General features: G+C 32.5%; 1 protein-coding gene across 3 annotated transcripts in view; it reads right to left on the minus strand.

Moving 5' to 3' along the window:
- The window catches only part of galt (galactose-1-phosphate uridylyltransferase), a 148,601-nt gene extending 120,925 nt beyond the window's left edge, over positions 1-27,676 (minus strand). The window contains exons 1-3 of one of the 3 annotated variants that reach the window (XM_036936715.1): positions 27,137-27,676; positions 26,322-26,491; positions 1,679-1,803 (exon numbers count right to left, since the gene is read on the minus strand). In XM_036936715.1, coding sequence (XP_036792610.1) covers positions 1,679-1,803; positions 26,322-26,491; positions 27,137-27,173 — 332 coding nt within the window. In that variant the 5' untranslated portion in view covers positions 27,174-27,676. The remainder of the gene's footprint in view (positions 1-1,678; positions 1,804-26,321; positions 26,492-27,136) is intronic. The other 2 variants (XM_036936714.1, XM_036936716.1) reach the window with 2 other exon arrangements.
- Between the last annotated feature and the right edge of the window lie 221 nt (positions 27,677-27,897).

The raw sequence follows: 27,897 nt of genomic DNA on the forward strand, positions 1-27,897 counted from the left end.
AGTTAACCCACAGTTCCTAGGCCATCATTGAAAATAAGTATTTGTTCTTAGCTGACTTGCCTAGTTAATTAATTTTTTTTTTAAATCTATTGTTTTAAATAATCGGAAATCGGCGCCCAAAAATACAGATTTCCGATTGTTATGAAAACTTGAAATCGGCCCTAATTAAATCGTCGATTCAGATAAATCGGTCGACCTCTAATCTGTAGCATCCGCATTTGTGGGTTGAATTACAGGCTCAAAATGGCCAGAAACAAATAACTTTCTTCTGAAACTCGTCAGTCAATTCTTGTTCTGAGAAATGAAGGCTATTCCATGCGAGAACTTTACAAGAAACTGAAGATCTCGTACAACGCAGTGTACTACTCCCTTCACAGAACAGTACAAACTGGCGCTAACCAGAATAGAAAGAGGAGTGGGAGGCCCCGGTGCACAACTGAGCAAGAGGACAAGTACATTAGAGTGTCTAGTTTGAGAAACAAATGCCTCACATTACCTCAACTGGCAGCTTCATTAAATAGTACCCGCAAAACACCAGTCTCAATGTCAATAGTGAAGAGGCGACTCCGGGATGCTGGCCTTCTAGGCAGTCCTCAACTGGCAGCTTCAATACCCTACCCTAACATAAAATATCTTACTCTACCAACCCTACCTTAACATAAAATATTATACCATACCATAATATAAAATATCCTACCCTACCAACCCTACTATACCATAACATAAAATATTATACCCTACCATAATATAAAATAGTATACCCTACCAACCCTACTCTACCATAACATAAATTATCTACCCTACCAACCCTACCCTACCATACATAACATACAATATTCTACCCTACCATAAAATATCCTACCCTACACTACATACAATAAAATAGCTTACCATACATACCATAATATGAAAGATTCTACCCTGGGACCTCCCGAGTGGCGCAGTGGTCTCTATAGCTGTGCCACTAGAGACTCTGGGTTCGAGTCCAGGCTCTGCCGTAATCGGCCATGTCCAGGAGACCCATGGGGCGGCGCACAATTGGCCCATTGTCCGGGTTAGGGGAGGGTTTGGCCGGCAGGGATGCCCTCGTCACGCACTAGTAACTCTTGTGGCGGGCCGGGCGCAGTGCACGCGGACACGATCGCCAGGTGCATGGTGTTTCCTCCGACACATTGGTGCGGCTGGCTTCCGGGTTAAGTGGGCATCGTGTCAAGAAGCAGTGCGGCTTGGTTGGGTTGTGTTGCGGAAGACGCATGGCTCTCGACCTTCGTCTCTCCCGAGTTCGTAAGAGAGTTGCAGCGATGAGACAAGACTGTAAATACCAATAGGATACCATGAAATTGGGGAGAAAACAGGGTAAAAAAAAAAAAAGTCCTGGGCTCAGAGAATGCAGAGTGAAAAGGCCTCGTAGTTTCTTTAATAATTCAGCACACCTTGTGTCTGGGCTACATGTCAATATATCCTCAGCTTTGAGATCCTCAAGGTCTGGTCTTGGATTCTTTAGACAGCGTCGCCACCTAGTGGTCATAGCTGATTAGAAACTAAAGCAGGAATAATGTTGTCTTCAATTTGCCTCCCAAGAGGTGTTTAAAGAAACATCATAAGTTATATTTGTCTTGTCTGAGTTGTTATTAACACCAAGATGATTGGAGATAAATAATATCAATGTTTTCCTCACCAGACGCCCCTGGCTGCTTTAGACTGGAACAGTGGATGTTGGTTATATCCTGGGTCAGGAGCATTAGGCTGCAGGGCTGGGAAGTCATTCTCAAACACAAATGTGTTGTTGTAGTCTGGGTTCACCTGGGAGGGACAAACAGACAGTTAGACAGAGACAGACAGACAGACAGAGACAGACAGACAGTATCTACCCATATCTACTGCATCTACCCATATCTACTGTATCTATTGTATCTAACCATATCTACTGTATCTACCCATATCTACTGTATCTACCCATATCTACTGTATCTACAGGATCTACCCATATCTACTGTATCTAACCGTATCTATTGTATCTAACCATATCTACTGTATCTACCCATATCTAATGCATCTACCCATATCTACTGTATATATTGTATCTAACCATATCTACTGTATCTACCCATATCTACTGTATCTACAGGATCTACCCATATCTACTGTATCTATTGTATCTAACCATATCTACTGTATCTACCCATATCTAATGCATCTACCCATATCTACTGTATCTACCCATATCTACTGCATCTACCCATATCTACCCTTATCTATCTATATATACCTATATCTACTGTATCTACCCATATCTACAGTATCTACCCATATCTACCGATATATACTATATCTACAGTATCTACTATATATACACCCATATCTACTGTATCTACCTATATCTACTGCATCTACCAATATCTACTGCATCTACACATATCTACTGTATCTACCCATATCTACTGTATATACCTATATCTACTGTATCTACCCATATCTATCTATATCTACTGTATCTACCCATATCTACTGTATCTAACTATATCTACTGTATCTACCTATATCTACTGCATCTAGCCATATCTACTGCATCTACTGCATCTACCTATATCTGCAGTATCTACAGTGTTTACCTATATCTACAGTCTCTACCTATATCTACTGTATCTACCTATATCTACTGTATCTACATATATCTACAGTCTCTACCTATATCTACTGCATCTACCCATATCTACTGCATCTAGTAATATCTACTGCATCTACCCATATCTACTGTATCTACTCATATATACTGCATCTACCTATATCTACTGTATCTACCCATATCTACTGTATCTACCTATATCTATTGTATCTATTGTATCTACCCATATCTACTGTATCTACTGTAAAAGTATCTACCTATATCTACAGTATCTACTATATCTACCTATATCTATTACATCTACCTTTATCTACTGTATCTACCTATATCTACCGTTAACGTACTACATCTACCCATATCTACAGTATCTTATCTACTGTAAAAGTATCTACCTATATATACTGTATCTACCTTTTATCTACTATATCTACTGTATCTACCTATATCTACTATATCCACATATATCTACATATATCTACTGCATCTACCTGTATCTACTGTATCTACTGTATCTACCTATACCTACTGTATCTACCTATATCTACTGTATCTAGCTATATCTACTGTATCTACCTATATCTACTGTATCTACCTATATATACTGTATCTACCTATTTCTATCTGTATCTACCTATATCTACTGTAAAAGTATCTACCTATATCTACCAATATAGACATATCTACAGTATCTACAGTATCTACCTATATCTACTGTATCTACCTATATCTACTGTATCTACATATATCTACAGTCTCTACCTATATCTACTGCATCTACCCATATCTACTGCATCTAGTAATATCTACTGCATCTACCCATATCTACTGTATCTACTCATATATTCTGCATCTACCTATATCTACTGTATCTACCCATATCTACTGTATCTACCTATATCTATTGTATCTATTGTATCTACCCATATCTACTGTATCTACTGTAAAAGTATCTACCTATATCTACAGTATCTACTATATCTACCTATATCTATTACATCTACCTTTATCTACTGTATCTACCTATATCTACCGTTAACGTACTACATCTACCCATATCTACAGTATCTTATCTACTGTAAAAGTATCTACCTATATATACTGTATCTACCTTTTATCTACTATATCTACTGTATCTACCTATATCTACTATATCCACATATATCTACATATATCTACTGCATCTACCTGTATCTACTGTATCTACTGTATCTACCTATACCTACTGTATCTACCTATATCTACTGTATCTAGCTATATCTACTGTATCTACCTATATCTACTGTATCTACCTATATATACTGTATCTACCTATTTCTATCTGTATCTACCTATATCTACTGTAAAAGTATCTACCTATATCTACCAATATAGACATATCTACAGTATCTACAGTATCTACCTATATCTACAGTATCTACCTAAATCTACAGTATATACCTATATCTATCTGTATCTACCTATATCTACTGTATCTACTGTAAAAGTATATACCTATATCTACTATATCTACCTATATATACTGTATCTACCTATATCTACCTATATCTACTGTATCTACCTATATCTACTGTATCTACCTATATCTACAGTATCTACCTAAATCTACAGTATCTACCTATATCTATCTGTATCTACCTATATCTACTGTATCTACTGTAAAAGTATATACCTATATCTACTATATATACCTATATATACTGTATCTACCTATATCTACCTATATCTACTGTATCTACCTATATCTACTGTATCTACCTATATCTACTGTATCTGCCTATATATACTGTATCTACGTATCTACTGTAGCTACCTATATCTACTGTATCTACATATATATACAGTATCTACATATATCTATCTGTATCTACCTATATCTATCTGTAGCTACCTATATCTACTGTATCTACCTATATCTGCTTGATCTACTGTATCTACCTATATATACTGTATCTACTGTATCTACCTATATCTACTGTATCTACCCATATCTACTGTATCTACCTATATCTACAGTATCTACCTATATCTACTGTATCTACTGTATCTACCTATATCTACTATATCTACCGTATCTATATATATATATATATATATATATATATATATATATCTGTATCTACTGTATATACCTTCTATATTTATCTACCTATATCTACTGTAAAAGTATCTACATATATCTACCAATATAGACCTATATCTACAGTATCTACCTATATCTACAGGATATACCTATATCTACAGTATATACCTATATCTACAGTATCTACCTATATCTATCTATATCTACCTATATATATCTGTATCTACCCATATCTACTGTATCTACCTATATATATCTGTATCTACCCATATCTACTGTATCTACCCCTATATATCTGTATCTACCTATATCTATCTGTATCTAACCATATATACTGTATATACCTATATCTACAGTATCTACCTATATCTATCTGTATCTACCTAAATCTATCTGTATCTACCTATATCTATCTGTATCTACCCATATCTACTGTATCTACCCATATCTACTGTATCTACCCCTATCTACCCGTATCTACCTATATCTACCCATATCTACTGTATCTACCTATATCTACCTATATATATCTGTATCTACCTATATCTACAGTATCTACCTATATCTACAGTATCTACCTATATCTACAGTATCTACCTATATCTACAGTATCTACAGTATATACCTATATCTACAGTATCTACAGTATATACCTATATCTACAGTATCTACCCATATCTACAATATCTACTATATCTACTGCATCTACCTATATCTACCTATATCTACTGTAAAAGTATCTACCTATATATATATATATATATATATATATGTATCTACTGTATCTACCTATATCTATCTGTATCTACCTATATCTATCTGTATCTACCCATATCTATCTGTATCTACCCATATCTACTGTATCTACTCCTATCTACCCGTATCTACCTATATCTACCAATATCGACTGTATCTACCTATATCTACCCATATCGACTGTATCTACCTATATCTACCTATATCTATCTGTATCTACCTATATCTATCTGTATCTACCTATATCTACAGTATCTACCTATATCTACAGTATCTACAGTATATACCTATATCTACAGTATCTACCCATATCTACAATATCTACTAAATCTAATATATCTACTGCATCTACCTATATCTACCTATATCTACTGTAAAAGTATCTACCTATATCTACAGTATCTACCTATATCTATCTGTATCTACCCATATCTACTGTATCTACCTATATCTATCTGTATCTACCTATATCTACAGCATCTACCTATATCTATCTGTATCTACCTATATCTATCTGTATCTACCTATATCTACAGTATCTACCTATATCTATCTGTATCTACCTATATCTATCTGTATCTACCTATATCTACTGTAAAAGTATCTACCTATATCTATCTGCATCTACCTATATCTATCTATATCGACCCATATATACTGTATCTACCTATATCTACAGTATCTACCTATATCTATCTGTATCTACCTATATATATCTGTATCTACCTATATCTACTGTAAAAGTATCTACCTATATCTATCTGCATCTACCTATATCTACCTATATCTATCTGTATCTACCTATATATATCTGTATCTACTGTAAAAGTATCTACCTATATCTACAGCATCTACAGTATCTACCTATATCTATCTGTATCTACCTATATCTACAGTATCTACAGTATCTATCTGTATCTACCTATATCTACAGTATCTACCTATATCTACAGTATCTACAGTATATACCTATATCTACAGTATCTACCCATATCTACAATATCTACTAAATCTACTGCATCTACCTATATCTATCTATATCTACCTATATCTACTGTAAAAGTATCTACCTATATCTACAGTATCTACCTATATCTATCTGCATCTACCTATATCTATCTATATATATCTGTATCTACCCATATATACTGTATCTACCTATATCTACAGTATCTACAGTAGCTATCTGTATCTACCTATATCTACTGTATCTACCTATATCTATCTATCTGTATCTACCTATCTATCTGTATCTACCCATATCTACTGTATATACCCCAATATATCTGTATCTACCCATATCTACTGCATCTACCTATATCTATCTGTATCTACCTATATCTATCTGTATCTACCCAAATCTACTGTATCTACCCATATCTACTGTATCTACCCATATCTACAGTATATACAGTATCTACCGATATTTACAGTATCTACCTATATCTACTGTATCTACCTATATCTACTGTATCTACTGTAAAAGTATATACCTATATATACTGTATCTACCTATATCTACTATATCTACCTATATCTACTGTATCTGCTGTATCTACTGTATCTACCTATGTCTACTGTATCTACCGCATCTACCTATATCTACTGTATCTACCTATATCTACTGTATCTACCTATATATATCTGTATCTACCTATATATATCTGTATCTACCTATATATATATCTGTATCTACCCATATCAACTGCATCTACCTATATCTATCTGTATCTACCTATATCTATCTGTATCTACCCATATCTACCTATATCTACAGTATCTACAGTATCTACCTATATTTACAGTATCTACCTATATCTAAATGTATCTACATATATCTACTGTATCTACTGTATCTACCTATATCTACTATATCTACCTTTTATCTACTATATCTACTATATCTACCTATATCTACTGTATCTGCTGTATCTACTGTATCTACCTATGTCTACTGTATCTACCGCATCTACCTATATCTACTGTATCTACATATATCTACTGTATCTACCTATATCTACTGTATCTACCTATATATATCTGTATCTACTGTATATACCTATTTCTATATTTATCTACCTATATTGTACTGTAAAAGTATCTACATATATCTACCAATATAGACCTATATCTACAGTATCTACAGTATCTACCTATATTTACAGTATCTACCTATATCTACTGTATCGACATATATCTACTGTATCTACTGTAAAAGTATATACCTATCTACTATATCTACCTATATCTACTGTATCTACTGTATCTACAGTATCTACCTATATCTACAGTATCTACCTATATCTACAGTATCTACCTATATCTACAGTATCTACAGTATATACCTATATCTACAGTATCTACCCATATCTACAATATCTACTATATCTACTGCATCTACCTATATCTACCTATATCTACTGTAAAAGTATCTACCTATATATATACCTATACCTATATATATATATATATATATATATATATATATATATATATATATATATATATATATATATATATGTATCTACTGTATCTACCTATATCTATCTGTATCTACCTATATCTATCTGTATCTACCCATATCTATCTGTATCTACCCATATCTACTGTATCTACTCCTATCTACCCGTATCTACCTATATCTACCAATATCGACTGTATCTACCTATATCTACCCATATCGACTGTATCTACCTATATCTACCTATATCTATCTGTATCTACCTATATCTATCTGTATCTACCTATATCTACAGTATCTACCTATATCTACAGTATCTACCTATATCTACAGTATCTACAGTATATACCTATATCTACAGTATCTACCCATATCTACAATATCTACTAAATCTACTATATCTACTGCATCTACCTATATCTACCTATATCTACTGTAAAAGTATCTACCTATATCTACAGTATCTACCTATATCTATCTGTATCTACCCATATCTACTGTATCTACCTATATCTATCTGTATCTACCTATATCTACAGTATCTACCTATATCTATCTGTATCTACCTATATCTATCTGTATCTACCTATATCTACTGTAAAAGTATCTACCTATATCTATCTGCATCTACCTATATCTATCTATATCGACCCATATATACTGTATCTACCTATATCTACAGTATCTACCTATATCTATCTGTATCTACCTATATCTATCTATATCTACCTATATCTACTGTAAAAGTATCTACCTATATCTACAGTATCTACCTATATCTATCTGCATCTACCTATATCTATCTATATATATCTGTATCTACCCATATATACTGTTTCTACCTATATCTACAGTATCTACAGTATCTACCTATATTTACAGTATCTACCTATATCTAAATGTATCTACATATATCTACTGTATCTACTGTATCTACCTATATCTACTATATCTACCTTTTATCTACTATATCTACTATATCTACCTATATCTACTGTATCTGCTGTATCTACTGTATCTACCTATGTCTACTGTATCTACCGCATCTACCTATATCTACTGTATCTACATATATCTACTGTATCTACCTATATCTACTGTATCTACCTATATATATCTGTATCTACTGTATATACCTATTTCTATATTTATCTACCTATATTGTACTGTAAAAGTATCTACATATATCTACCAATATAGACCTATATCTACAGTATCTACAGTATCTACCTATATTTACAGTATCTACCTATATCTACTGTATCGACATATATCTACTGTATCTACTGTAAAAGTATATACCTATCTACTATATCTACCTATATCTACTGTATCTACTGTATCTACAGTATCTACCTATATCTACAGTATCTACCTATATCTACAGTATCTACCTATATCTACAGTATCTACAGTATATACCTATATCTACAGTATCTACCCATATCTACAATATCTACTATATCTACTGCATCTACCTATATCTACCTATATCTACTGTAAAAGTATCTACCTATATATATACCTATACCTATATATATATATATATATATATATATATATATATATATATATATATATACCTATACCTATATATATATATATATATATATATATATATATATATATATATATATATATGTATCTACTGTATCTACCTATATCTATCTGTATCTACCTATATCTATCTGTATCTACCCATATCTATCTGTATCTACCCATATCTACTGTATCTACTCCTATCTACCCGTATCTACCTATATCTACCAATATCGACTGTATCTACCTATATCTACCCATATCGACTGTATCTACCTATATCTACCTATATCTATCTGTATCTACCTATATCTATCTGTATCTACCTATATCTACAGTATCTACCTATATCTACAGTATCTACCTATATCTACAGTATCTACAGTATATACCTATATCTACAGTATCTACCCATATCTACAATATCTACTAAATCTACTATATCTACTGCATCTACCTATATCTACCTATATCTACTGTAAAAGTATCTACCTATATCTACAGTATCTACCTATATCTATCTGTATCTACCCATATCTACTGTATCTACCTATATCTATATGTATCTACCTATATCTACAGTATCTACCTATATCTATCTGTATCTACCTATATCTATCTGTATCTACCTATATCTACAGTATCTACCTATATCTATCTGTATCTACCTATATCTATCTGTATCTACCTATATCTACTGTAAAAGTATCTACCTATATCTATCTGCATCTACCTATATCTATCTATATCGACCCATATATACTGTATCTACCTATATCTACAGTATCTACCTATATCTATCTGTATCTACCTATATATATCTGTATCTACCCATATATACTGTATCTACCTATATCTACAGTATCTACAGTAGCTATCTGTATCTACCTATATCTACTGTATCTACCTATATCTATCTATCTGTATCTACCTATCTATCTGTATCTACCCATATCTACTGTATATACCCCAATATATCTGTATCTACCCATATCTACTGCATCTACCTATATCTATCTGTATCTACCTATATCTATCTGTATCTACCCAAATCTACTGTATCTACCCATATCTACTGTATCTACCCATATCTACAGTATATACAGTATCTACCGATATTTACAGTATCTACCTATATCTACTGTATCTACCTATATCTACTGTATCTACTGTAAAAGTATATACCTATATATACTGTATCTACCTATATCTACTATATCTACCTATATCTACTGTATCTGCTGTATCTACTGTATCTACCTATGTCTACTGTATCTACCGCATCTACCTATATCTACTGTATCTACCTATATCTACTGTATCTACCTATATATATCTGTATCTACCTATATATATCTGTATCTACCTATATATATATCTGTATCTACCCATATCAACTGCATCTACCTATATCTATCTGTATCTACCTATATCTATCTGTATCTACCCATATCTACCTATATCTACAGTATCTACAGTATCTACCTATATTTACAGTATCTACCTATATCTAAATGTATCTACATATATCTACTGTATCTACTGTATCTACCTATATCTACTATATCTACCTTTTATCTACTATATCTACTATATCTACCTATATCTACTGTATCTGCTGTATCTACTGTATCTACCTATGTCTACTGTATCTACCGCATCTACCTATATCTACTGTATCTACATATATCTACTGTATCTACCTATATCTACTGTATCTACCTATATATATCTGTATCTACTGTATATACCTATTTCTATATTTATCTACCTATATTGTACTGTAAAAGTATCTACATATATCTACCAATATAGACCTATATCTACAGTATCTACAGTATCTACCTATATTTACAGTATCTACCTATATCTACTGTATCGACATATATCTACTGTATCTACTGTAAAAGTATATACCTATCTACTATATCTACCTATATCTACTGTATCTACTGTATCTACAGTATCTACCTATATCTACAGTATCTACCCATATCTACAATATCTACTATATCTACTGCATCTACCTATATCTACCTATATCTACTGTAAAAGTATCTACCTATATATATACCTATACCTATATATATATATATATATATATATATATATATATATATATATATATATATATATATATATATATATATATATATATATATATATATATATATATATATATATATATGTATCTACTGTATCTACCTATATCTATCTGTATCTACCTATATCTATCTGTATCTACCCATATCTATCTGTATCTACCCATATCTACTGTATCTACTCCTATCTACCCGTATCTACCTATATCTACCAATATCGACTGTATCTACCTATATCTACCCATATCGACTGTATCTACCTATATCTACCTATATCTATCTGTATCTACCTATATCTACCTGTATCTACCTATATCTACAGTATCTACCTATATCTACAGTATCTACCTATATCTACAGTATCTACAGTATATACCTATATCTACAGTATCTACCCATATCTACAATATCTACTAAATCTACTATATCTACTGCATCTACCTATATCTACCTATATCTACTGTAAAAGTATCTACCTATATCTACAGTATCTACCTATATCTATCTGTATCTACCCATATCTACTGTATCTACCTATATCTATCTGTATCTACCTATATCTACAGTATCTACCTATATCTATCTGTATCTACCTATATCTATCTGTATCTACCTATATCTACAGTATCTACCTATATCTATCTGTATCTACCTATATCTATCTGTATCTACCTATATCTACTGTAAAAGTATCTACCTATATCTATCTGCATCTACCTATATCTATCTATATCGACCCATATATACTGTATCTACCTATATCTACAGTATCTACCTATATCTATCTGTATCTACCTATATCTATCTATATCTACCTATATCTACTGTAAAAGTATCTACCTATATCTACAGTATCTACCTATATCTATCTGCATCTACCTATATCTATCTATATATATGTATCTACCCATATATACTGTATCTACCTATATCTACAGTATCTACAGTATCTACCTATATTTACAGTATCTACCTATATCTAAATGTATCTACATATATCTACTGTATCTACTGTATCTACCTATATCTACTATATCTACCTTTTATCTACTATATCTACTATATCTACCTATATCTACTGTATCTGCTGTATCTACTGTATCTACCTATGTCTACTGTATCTACCGCATCTACCTATATCTACTGTATCTACATATATCTACTGTATCTACCTATATCTACTGTATCTACCTATATATATCTGTATCTACTGTATATACCTATTTCTAAATTTATCTACCTATATTGTACTGTAAAAGTATCTACATATATCTACCAATATAGACCTATATCTACAGTATCTACAGTATCTACCTATATTTACAGTATCTACCTATATCTACTGTATCGACATATATCTACTGTATCTACTGTAAAAGTATATACCTATCTACTATATCTACCTATATCTACTGTATCTACTGTATCTACAGTATCTACCTATATCTACAGTATCTACCTATATCTACAGTATCTACCTATATCTACAGTATCTACAGTATATACCTATATCTACAGTATCTACCCATATCTACAATATCTACTATATCTACTGCATCTACCTATATCTACCTATATCTACTGTAAAAGTATCTACCTATATATATACACCTATACCTATATATATATATATATATATATATATATATATATATATGTATCTACTGTATCTACCTATATCTATCTGTATCTACCTATATCTATCTGTATCTACCCATATCTATCTGTATCTACCCATATCTACTGTATCTACTCCTATCTACCCGTATCTACCTATATCTACCAATATCGACTGTATCTACCTATATCTACCCATATCGACTGTATCTACCTATATCTACCTATATCTATCTGTATCTACCTATATCTATCTGTATCTACCTATATCTACAGTATCTACCTATATCTACAGTATCTACCTATATCTACAGTATCTACAGTATATACCTATATCTACAGTATCTACCCATATCTACAATATCTACTAAATCTACTATATCTACTGCATCTACCTATATCTACCTATATCTACTGTAAAAGTATCTACCTATATCTACAGTATCTACCTATATCTATCTGTATCTACCCATATCTACTGTATCTACCTATATCTATCTGTATCTACCTATATCTACAGTATCTACCTATATCTATCTGTATCTACCTATATCTATCTGTATCTACCTATATCTACAGTATCTACCTATATCTATCTGTATCTACCTATATCTATCTGTATCTACCTATATCTACTGTAAAAGTATCTACCTATATCTATCTGCATCTACCTATATCTATCTATATCGACCCATATATACTGTATCTACCTATATCTACAGTATCTACCTATATCTATCTGTATCTACCTATATATATCTGTATCTACCCATATATACTGTATCTACCTATATCTACAGTATCTACAGTAGCTATCTGTATCTACCTATATCTACTGTATCTACCTATATCTATCTATCTGTATCTACCTATCTATCTGTATCTACCCATATCTACTGTATATACCCCAATATATCTGTATCTACCCATATCTACTGCATCTACCTATATCTATCTGTATCTACCTATATCTATCTGTATCTACCCAAATCTACTGTATCTACCCATATCTACTGTATCTACCCATATCTACAGTATATACAGTATCTACCGATATTTACAGTATCTACCTATATCTACTGTATCTACCTATATCTACTGTATCTACTGTAAAAGTATATACCTATATATACTGTATCTACCTATATCTACTATATCTACCTATATCTACTGTATCTGCTGTATCTACTGTATCTACCTATGTCTACTGTATCTACCGCATCTACCTATATCTACTGTATCTACCTATATCTACTGTATCTACCTATATATATCTGTATCTACCTATATATATCTGTATCTACCTATATATATATCTGTATCTACCCATATCAACTGCATCTACCTATATCTATCTGTATCTACCTATATCTATCTGTATCTACCCATATCTACCTATATCTACAGTATCTACAGTATCTACCTATATTTACAGTATCTACCTATATCTAAATGTATCTACATATATCTACTGTATCTACTGTATCTACCTATATCTACTATATCTACCTTTTATCTACTATATCTACTATATCTACCTATATCTACTGTATCTGCTGTATCTACTGTATCTACCTATGTCTACTGTATCTACCGCATCTACCTATATCTACTGTATCTACATATATCTACTGTATCTACCTATATCTACTGTATCTACCTATATATATCTGTATCTACTGTATATACCTATTTCTATATTTATCTACCTATATTGTACTGTAAAAGTATCTACATATATCTACCAATATAGACCTATATCTACAGTATCTACAGTATCTACCTATATTTACAGTATCTACCTATATCTACTGTATCGACATATATCTACTGTATCTACTGTAAAATTATATACCTATCTACTATATCTACCTATATCTACTGTATCTACTGTATCTACAGTATCTACCTATATCTATCTGTATCTACCTATATCTATCTGTAGCAACCTATATCTACTGTATCTACCTATATCTGTTTTATCTACTGTATCTACCTATATCTACTGTATCTACCTATATCTACTGAATCTACCTATATCTACTGTATCTACCTATATCTATATGTATCTACTGTATCTACCTATATCTACTGTATCTACCTATATCTGCTTTATCTACTGTATCTACCTATATCTACTGTATCTACTGTATCTACTGTATCTACCCATATCTACTGTATATACCTATATCTGCTTTATCTACTGTATCTACCTATATCTACTGTATCTACTGTATCTACTGTATCTACCTATATCTACTGTATCTACCTATATCTACAGTATCTACCTATATCTATATGTATCTACTGTATCTACCTATTTCTATCTTTATCTACCTATATCTACTGTAAAAGTATTTACATATATCTACCAATATAGACCTATATCTACAGTATCTACTGTATCTACCTATATCTACAGTATCTACCTATATCTATCTATATCTACTGTATCTACCTATATCTATCTGTATCGACCATTTATCTACTGTATCTACCTATATCTACTATATCTCCCTTATTCTACTGTATCTACTGTATCTACCTATGTCTAATGTATATCCCGTATCTACCTATATCTACTATATCTACCTATATCTACTGTATCTACTGTATCTACCTATATCTACAGTATCTACCTATATCTATATGTATCTACCTATATCTATCTGTATCTACATATATTTACTGTAAAAGTATCTACCTATATCTATCTGTATCTACCTATATCTACTGTATCTACCTATGTCTACTGTATCTACCGTATCTACCTATATCTACTATATCTACCTATATCTACATGTATCTACTGTATCTACATATATCTACTGTATCTACCTATATCTATCTGTATCTACCTATATCTATCTGTATCTACCCATATCTACTGTATATACCCCTATATATCTGTATCTACCTATATATATATATATATCTGTATCTACCCATATCTACTGCATCTACCCAAATCTACTGTATCTACCCATATCTACAGTATCTAAAGTATCTACCTATATTTACAGTATCTACCTATATCGACTGTATCTACCTATATCTACTGTATCTACTGTAAAAGTATATACCTATATATACTGTATCTACATTTTATCTACTATATCTACCTATATCTACTATATCTAACCAATATCTACTGTATCTACTGTATCTACCTATGTCTACTGTATCTACCGCATCTACCTAATCTACCTATATCTACTGTATCTACCAATATCTGTATATATCTGTATATATCTGTATCTACCCATATCTACCTATATGTATCTGTATATACCCCTATATATCTGTATCTACCTATATATATCTGTATCTACCTATATATATCTGTATCTACCCATATCTACTGTATCTACCTATATCTACAGTATCTACAGTATCTACCTATATTTACAGTATCTACCTATATCTACTGTATCTACCTATATCTACTGTATCTACTGTAAAAGTATATACCTATATCTACTGTATCTACCTATATATACTGTATCTACCTTTTATCTACTATATCTACTGTATCTACCTATATCTACTATATCTCCCTCATTCTACTGTATCTACTGTATCTACCTATGTCTACTGTATCTACCGTATCTACCTATATCTACTATATCTACCTATATCTACTGTATCTACTGTATCTACCTATATCTACCTGTATCTACTTTATATACCTATTTCTATCTTTATCTACCTATAACTACTGTAAAAGTATTTACATATATCTACCAATATAGACCTATATCTACAGTATCTACAGTATCTACCTATATCTACAGTATCTACCTATATCTACAGTATCTACCTATATCTACAGTATCTACCTATATCTACAGTATCTACCTATATATATATATATATATATATATATATATGTATCTACCTATATCTACTGTATCTACCTATATATACTGTATCTACCTTTTATCTACTATATCTACTGTATCTACCTATATCTACTATATCTACCTATATCTACTGTATCTACTGTATCTACCTATGTCTACTGTATCTACCGTATCTACCTATATCTACCTATATCTACATGTATCTACTGTATCTACCTATATCTACTGTATCTACCTATATCTACTGTATCTACCGTATCTACTGTATCTACCTATATCTATCTGTATCTACTGTATATACCTATTTCTATATTTATCTACCTATATATACTGTAAAAGTATCTACATATGTCTACCAATATAGACCTATATCTACAGTATCTACCTATATCTACAGTATCTACATATATTTACAGTATCTACCTATATCTACTGTAGCTACCTATATCTGCTTTATCTACTGTATCTACCTATATCTACAGTATCTACCTATATCTACAGTATCTACCTATATCTACAGTATCTACCTATAACTATCTGTATCTAAATATATCTACTGTAAAAGTATCTACCTATATCTACAGTATCTACCTATATCTATCTGTATCTACCTATATCTATCTGTATCTACCCAAATCTACTGTATCTACCTATATCTACAGTATCTACAGTATCTACAGTCTCCAGCTATATATACTGTATCTACCTTTTATCTACTATATCTACTGTATCTACCTATATCTACTATATCTACCTACATCTACTGTATCTACTGTATCTACTGTATCTAACTATGTCTACTGTATCTACCGTATCTACCTATATCTACTATATCTACCTATATCTACTGTATCTACCTATATCTACTGTATCTACCTATATCTACTGTATCTACCTATATCTACTGTATCTACCTATATCTACTGTATCTACCTATATCTACTGTATCTACCTATATCTATCTGTATCTACTGTATATACCTATTTCTATCTTTATCTACCTATATCTACTGTAAAAGTATTTACATATATCTACCAATATAGACCTATATCTACAGTATCTACAGTATCTATCTATATCTACAGTATTTACCTATATCTATCTGTATCTACCTATATCTATCTGTATCTACATATATCTACTGTAAAAGTATCTACCTATATCTATCTGTATCTACCTATATCTACTGTATCTACCTATATCTACTGTATCTACTGTAAAAGTATTTACCTATATCTACTGTATCTACCTATATCTACAGTATCTACCTATATCTACAGTATCTACCTATATCTACAGTATCTACCTATATCTACAGTATCTACCTATATCTACAGTACCTACCTATATCTATCTGTATCTACATATATCTACTGTAAAAGTATCTACCTATATCTACAGTATCTACCTATATGTATCTACCCATATCTACTGTATCTACCTATATCTACAGTATCTACAGTATCTACAGTCTCTACCTATATTTACAGTATCTACCTATATTTACAGTATCTACCTATATCTACTGTATCTACCTATATCTACTGTATCTACTGTAAAAGTATATACCTATATCTACTGTATCTACCTATATATACTGTATCTACCTTTTATCTACTATATCTACCTATATTTACTATATCTACCTATATCTACTGTATCTACCTATGTCTACTGTATCTACCTATATCTACAGTATCTACCTATATCTACAGTATCTACCTATATCTACAGTATCTACCTATATCTACAGTATCTACCTATATTTACAGTATCTACCTATATATATCTGTATCTACCCATATCTACTGTATCTACCTATATCTACAGTATCTACAGTATCTACAGTCTCTACCTATATTTACAGTATCTACCTATATTTACAGTATCTACCTATATCTACTGTATCTACCTATATCTACTGTATCTACTGTAAAAGTATATACCTATATCTACTGTATCTACCTATATATACTGTATCTACCTTTTATCTACTATATCTACTGTAAAAGTATTTACATATATCTACCAATATAGACCTATATCTACAGTATCTACTGTATCTACCTATATCTACAATATCTACCTATATCTATCTATATCTACTGTATCTACCTATATCTATCTGTATCTACCTTTTATCTACTGTATCTACCTATATCTACTATATCTCCCTTATTCTACTGTATCTACTGTATCTACCTATGTCTACTGTATCTACCGTATCTACCTATATTTACCTATATCTACTGTATCTACTGTATCTACCTATATCTACAGTATCTACCTATATGTATCTACCTATATCTATCTGTATCTACATATATTTACTGTAAAAGTATCTACCTATATCTATCTGTATCTACCTATATCTACTGTATCTACCTATGTCTACTGTATCTACATTTTATCTACCTATATCTACTATATCTACCTATATCTACTGTATCTACTGTATCTACCTATGTCTACTGTATCTACCGCATCTACCTAATCTACCTATATCTACTGTATCTACCTATATCTGTATTTATCTGTATATATCTGTATCTACCCATATCTACTGCATCTACCTATATGTATCTGTATATACCCCTATATATCTGTATCTACCTATATATATATCTGTATCTACCCATATCTACTGCATCTACCCATATCTACTGCATCTACCTATATATATCTGTATCTACCCATATCTACTGTATCTACCCATATCTACTGTATCTACCTATATCTACAGTATCTACAGTATCTACCTATATTTACAGTATCTACCTATATCTACTGTATCTACCTATATCTACTGTATCTACTGTAAAAGTATATACCTATATCTACTGTATCTACCTATATATACTGTATCTACCTTTTATCTACTATATCTACATATATTTACTATATCTACTGTAAAAGTATTTACATATATCTACCAATATAGACCTATATCTATAGTATCTACTGTATCTACCTATATCTACAGTATCTACCTATATCTATCTATATCTACTGTATCTACCTATATCTATCTGTATCTACCTTTTATCTACTGTATCTACTATATCTCCCTTATTCTACTGTATCTACTGTATCTACCTATGTCTACTGTATCTACCGTATCTACCTATATCTACTATATCTACCTATATCTACTGTATCTACTGTATCTACCTATATCTATATGTATCTACCTATATCTATCTGTATCTACATATATTTACTGTAAAAGTATCTACCTATATCTATCTGTATCTACCTATATCTACTGTATCTACCGTATCTACCTATATCTACTATATTTACCTATATCTACTGTATCTACCTATATCTACTGTATCTACCTATATCTATCTGTATCTACCTATATCTATCTGTATCTACCCATATCTACTGTATATACCCCTATATATCTGTATCTACCCATATATCTGTATCTACCCATATCTACTGCATCTACCCAAATCTACTGTATCTACCCATATCTACTGTATCTACCCATATCTACAGTATCTAAAGTATCTACCTATATTTACAGTATCTACCTATATCTACTGTATCTACCTATATCTACTGTATCTACTGTAAAAGTATATACCTATATATACTGTATCTACATTTTATCTACTATATCTACCTATATCTACTATATCTACCTATATCTACTGTATCTACTGTATCTACCTATGTCTACTGTATCTACCGCATCTACCTAATCTACTTATATCTACTGTATCTACCTATATCTGTATATATCTGTATATATCTGTATCTACCCATATCTACTTAATCTACCTATATGTATCTGTATATACCCCTATATATCTGTATCTACCTATATATATCTGTATCTACCTATATATATCTGTATCTACCCATATCTACTGCATCTACCCATATCTACTGCATCTACCTATATATATCTGTATCTACCCATATCTACTGTATCTACCCATATCTACTGTATCTACTATATCTACCTATATCTACTGTATCTACCTATATCTATCTGTATCTACTGTATATACCTATTTCTATCTTTATCTACCTATATCTACTGTAAAAGTATTTACATATATCTACCAATATAGACCTATATCTACAGTATCTACAGTATCTACCTATATCTACAGTATTTACCTATATCTATCTGTATCTACCTATATCTACTGTATCTACCTATATCTACTGTATCTACTGTAAAAGTATATACCTATATCTACTGTATCTACCTATATATACTGTATCGACATTTTATCTACTATATCTACTGTATCTACCTATATCTACTATATCTCCCTTATTCTACTGTATCTACTGTATCTACCTATGTCTACTGTATCTACCGTATCTACCTATATCTACTATATCTACCTATATCTACTGTATCTACTGTATCTACCTATATCTACTGTATCTACCTATATCTACTGTATCTACCTATATCTACTATATCTCCCTTATTCTACTGTATCTACTATATCTACCTATATCTACTGTATCTATTGTATCTACCTATATCTATCTGTATCTACTTTATATACCTATTTCTATCTTTATCTACCTATAACTACTGTAAAAGTATTTACATATATCTACCAATATAGACCTATATCTACAGTATCTACCTATATCTACAGTATCTACATATATATATATATATATATATATATATATATATATATATATATATATATATATGTATATACCTATATCTATCTGTATCTACATATATCTACTGTAAAAGTATCTACCTATATCTATCTGTATCTACCTATATCTACTGTATCTACCTATATCTACTGTATCTACTGTAAAAGTATATACCTATATCTACTGTATCTACCTATATAGACTGTATCTACCTTTTATCTACTATATATACTGTATGTACCTATATCTACTATATCTACCTATATCTACTGTATCTACTGTATCTACCTATGTCTACTGTATCTACCGTATCTACCTATATCTACTATATCTACCTATATCTACATGTATCTACTGTATCTACCTATATCTACTGTATCTACCTATATCTACTGTATCTACCTATATCTACTGTATCTACCTATATCTATCTGTATCTACTGTATATACATATTTCTATATTTATCTACCTATATATACACTGTAAAAGTATCTACATATATCTACCAATATAGACCTATATCTACAGTATCTACCTATATCTACAGTATCTACATATATTTACAGTATCTACCTATATCTACTGTAGCTACCTATATCTGCTTTATATACTGTATCTACCTATATCTACAGTATCTACCTATATCTACAGTATCTACCTATATCTACAGTATCTACCTATATCTATCTGTATCTAAATATATCTACTGTAAAAGTATCTACCTATATCTACAGTATCTACCTATATCTATCTGTATCTACCTATATCTATCTGTATCTACCCATATCTACTGTATCTACCTATATCTACAGTATCTACAGTATCTACAGTCTCCAGCTATATATACTGTATCTACCTTTTATCTACTATATCTACTGTATCTACCTATATCTACTATATCTACCTACATCTACTGTATCTACCTATATCTACTGTATCTACCTATATCTACTATATATACCTATATCTACTGTATCTACCTATGTCTACTGTATCTACCGTATCTACCTATATCTACTATATCTACCTCTATCTACTGTATCTACCTATATCTACTGTATCTACCTATATCTACTATATATACCTATATCTACTGTATCTACCTATATCTACTATATCTACTGTATCTACCTATATCTATCTGTATCTACTGTATATACCTATTTCTATCTTCATCTACCTATATCTACTGTAAAAGTATTTACATATATCTACCAATATAGACCTATATCTACAGTATCTATCTATATCTACAGTATTTACCTATATCTATCTGTATCTACCTATATCTATCTGTATCTACATATATCTACTGTAAAAGTATCTACCTATATCTATCTGTATCTACCTATATCTACTGTATCTACCTATATCTACTGTATCTACTGTAAAAGTATTTACCTATATCTACTATATCTACCTATATCTACTATTTCTACCTATATCTACTGTATCTACTGTATCTACTGTATCTACCTATATCTACTGTATCTACCTATGTCTACTGTATCTACCGTATCTACCTATATCTACAGTATCTACCTATATCTACAGTATCTACCTATATCTACAGTATCTACCTATATCTATCTGTATCTACATATATCTACTGTAAAAGTATCTACCTATATCTACAGTATCTACCTATATATATCTGTATCTACCCATATCTACTGTATCTACCTATATCTACAGTATCTACAGTATCTACAGTCTCTACCTATATTTACAGTATCTACCTATATTTACAGTATCTACCTATATCTACTGTATCTACCTATATCTACTGTATCTACTGTAAAAGTATATACCTATATCTACTGTATCTACCTATATATACTGTATCTACCTTTTATCTACTATATCTACCTATATTTACTACATCTACCTATATCTACTGTATCTACCTATGTCTACTGTATCTACCTATATCTACTGTATCTACCGTATCTACCTATATCTACTATATCTACCTATATCTATATGTATCTACTGTATCTACCTACTGTATCTACCTATATCTACTGTATCTACCTATATCTATCTGTATCTACTGTATATATCTATTTATATCTTTATCTACCTATATCTACTGTAAAAGTATCTACATATATCTACCAATATAGACCTATATCTACAGTATCTACAGTATCTATCTATATCTACAGTATCTACATATATCTACCAATATAGACCTATATCTACAGTATCTACCTATATCTACAGTATCTGCAGTATATACCTATATCTACTGTATCTACCTATATCTACAGTATCTACCTATATCTACAGTATCTACAGTAACTACCTATATTGACAGTATCTACCTATATCTACTGTATCTACCTATATCTACTTTATCTACCTATATATACTGTATCTACCTATATATACTGTATCTACCTTTTATCTACTATCTAAATTAGTAGTCCACAAGTCTGGTTCATCTTTGGGATCAATTTACAAACGCCTGAATGTACCACGTTCATCTGTACAAACAATAGTATGCAAGTGTAAACACCATGGGACCACGCAGCCGTCATACCGCTCAGGAAGAAGACGCGTTCTGTCTCCTAGAGATGAAAGTACTTTGGTGCAAAAAGTGCAAATCAATCCCAGAACAACAACAAAGGACCTTGTGAAGATGCTGAAGGAAACAGGTACAAAAGTATTTATATCCACGGTAAAACGAGTCTTATATCGGCATAACCTGAAAGGCCATTCAGCCTCTGCTCGAAAACAACCATAAAAAAGCCAGACTACAGTTTGCAACTGCACATGGGGACAAAGATCGTACTTTTTGGAGAAATGTCCTCTGGTCTGATGAAACAAAAATAGAACTGTTTGGCCATAATGACCATCGTTATGTTTGGAGGAAAAAAGGGGAGGCTTGCAAGCCGAAGAACACCATCCCAACCGTGGAGCACAGGGATGGCAGCATCATGTTGTGGGGGTGCTTTGCTGCAGGAGGGACTGGTGCACTTCACAAAATAGATGGTATCACGAGGGAGGAAAATTATGTGGATAGATTGAAGCAACATCTCAAGACATCAGTTAGGAAGTTAAAGCTTGGTCGCAAATGGGTCTTCCAAATGGACAATGACCCCAAGTAAACTTCCAAAGTTGTGGCAAAATGGCTTAAGGACAACGAAGTCAAGGTATTGGAGTGGCCATCACAAAGCCCTGACCTTAATCCTATAGAAAATGTGTGGGTAGAACTGAAAAAGCGTATGTGAGCAAAGGGGCCTTCCAACCTGATTCAGTTACACCAGCTCTGTCAGGAGGAATGGGCCAAAATTCACCCAACTTATTGTGGGAAGCTTGTGGAAGGATAGCTGAAACATTTGACCCAAGTTAAACAATTTAAAGGCAATGCTACCAAATACTAAATGAGTGTATGTAAACTTCTGACCCACTGGGAATGTGATGAAAGAAATAAAAGCTGAAAGAAATAATTGTCTCTACTATAATTCTGACATTTCACATTCTTAAAATGAAGTGGTGATCCTAACTGACGTAAGACAGGGCATTTTTACTAGGATTAAATGTCAGGAATGGTGAAAAACTGATTTAAAATGTATTTGGCTAAGGTGTATGTAAACATCCAATTTCAACTGTACCTAATGGATCTACCTACTTTATCTATCTACTGCATCTACCTACTTTATCTCTACCCATCTACTGTATCTATCTATCTCTACTGTATCTATCTACTGCATCTACCTACTTTATCTCTTCCTTTCTACTGTATCTATCTATCTCTACTGTATCTATCTACTGCATCTACCTACTTTATCTCTACCTACAGTGCCTTGCGAAAGTATTCGGCCCCCTTGAACTTTGCGACTTCTGGAGAGAGTTTGCTGCACTGAAAGTAAAGAGGCTGAATAATTTTGCACGCCCAATTTTTCAGTTTTTGATTTGTTAAAAAAGTTTGAAATATCCAATAAATGTCGTTCCACTTCATGATTGTGTCCCACTTGTTGTTGATTCTTCACAAAAAAATACAGTTTTATATCTTTATGTTTGAAGCCTGAAATGTGGCAAAAGGTCGCAGGTTCAAGGGGGCCGAATACTTTCGCAAGGCACTGTATCTACTGTGTCTATCTATCTCTACTGCATCTACCTACTTTATCTCTACCTATCTACTGTATATATCTACTGTATCTATCTATGGCATCTACCTATCTACTGTATCTATCTACTGTATATATCTACTGTATCTACCTATCTACCGTATCTATCTACTGTATCTATCTACTGTATCTATCTATGGCATCTACCTATCTACACTGTATCTACCAGTCTACCAATCTATCTACTATTTTATCTTTGGGGCAGCAGGTAGCCTAGTGGTTAGAGAATTAGGCCAGTAACAAAAAGGTCGCTAGATTGAATCCCTGAGCTGACAAGGTAAAAATGTGTCGTTTTGCCCCTGAACAAGGCAGTTAACCCATTGTAAATAAAAATGTGTTCTTAACCATCGTGCCTTGTTAAATAAAGGTTCATAAAAATAGACATAATAAAATCTCTCTGTGTGTGTGTCCTCTCTGTTGGTGTTCCCAGGACAGAGGGGGTTGTTTGGGTTGTGTCAGGGTTATAGGGTTAGAGGTCAAGGTTCTCACCTCTCCGTTGGCCCTGGTGTTCCCAGGACAGAGGGGGTTGTTTGGGTCGTGTTGAGGTACTTGGTCCTCCTCTTCCTTCTCCACCTGGCCACTCCAAGGTCTCTTCATCCTGTGGGCCGACACCAGAACCCACGTGTCCCGGAGGGGATTGTAGCGCAGGTGCTGGTGCTCTGAGACAGACACAGACACACACAGAGAGAGAGAGAGAGGTTTTTATCTCACTTTTGTATATTATCTACCTCGATTGCTTTGGCAATGTTAACATGTTTCCCATGCCAATAAAGCCCCTTGAATTGATTAGAGAGAGAGAGAGAGAGAGAGAGAGAGAGAGAGAGAGAGAGAGAGAGAGAGAGAGAGAGAGAGAGGAGAGAGAGCGCGAGAGAGAGAGAGAGAGAGAGAGGAGAGAGAGAGAGACAGACAGACAGACAGACACATACACACAGTTAGCTAATTAGGTCATCTCAAGAACTAACTCCAGATGCTGTTGTAGTCCAGCCTAATTTTTTTATAATCGGTAGAAGTTCAGTCACAGGTGAAAGTTATAGTATATCTGGACTGCGCTCTATAACATGGCCTGCAGGTGGCACCAGAGATGCATCCATGTACTTTATATTCCAAAACAGGAACTGAATCACGGGTTGTATTCTGTGGTAACATAAAGTCTTGCTGACTGAACATGTAAAGTCATTGGACTATAAAGAGTAACATTATGCTCCTTTAATCAATAACTCATAAAATACCAGATGCACTAATAGTCTGTAGTCGTGTTTTAGTAGTGTGTTCTTGCAAATCATGTTCCAGGAAAGAGATATTACCCTTTGGATCAAAGCGGAGTTCATTATCGCTGCTCATTGCGTTGGTCTATGTTGTTGTCACAACGCCGACGACGTGAAAGTCCACCTGTGTCCAGCCCTACTTTACTAAACCTCTCTCTGTGTCAGTACCAGTGGTGGCTCGGACTGTCTTCAGCCTGACATAAGGTATAAGATCAACCCTAACCCTGCTTTGAGTTGGTGCTGTTTCGAAAGCGCTCTGCCGCTAACTACTCTCGGAATAGAACCAGTGGAGAGAATGAAAGCTGCGCAGATGAACGCAGGATTCCAGACGTAACGCAAGGTATACTAGTAGACGCGTTCAGAACCATGCGGAACATTCAGATATATATGTGTTGTTAAATGTTTGTCTTGGTAGGAGACAATCTTACATATAGTGGCTTTCTGATAGCTAGAACAACACCAGTGACTTCATGGCAACAAAAGCAAGCTCAACGACAATATTGACACCGCCACCTTGCCTGCGTGACGTTTTTTCACCATTCTGATTGGATATCATTTCAACTCGTCTCGTCAATTTCTTCCGCATCATTCGTTCTACGTTGGTCAGTTTCTGAATGAGGATGGATACCTTCTCTCATATGGGGAATTTCTTGATACATTTAAAATTCCAATAACCCTGAAATAATATGCAATTGTTTATGATGGGGGGGTTGTATCTTTTTTTAATTCCTCTGTGGTTGATGTAAGTAACATAGATTTACATGAAAATGTATTCATTGGCAAACTTAACATTAAAGATA

This window comes from Oncorhynchus mykiss, chromosome 12 (genome assembly GCF_013265735.2).
Source record: "Oncorhynchus mykiss isolate Arlee chromosome 12, USDA_OmykA_1.1, whole genome shotgun sequence".
Taxonomy (NCBI): domain Eukaryota; kingdom Metazoa; phylum Chordata; class Actinopteri; order Salmoniformes; family Salmonidae; genus Oncorhynchus; species Oncorhynchus mykiss.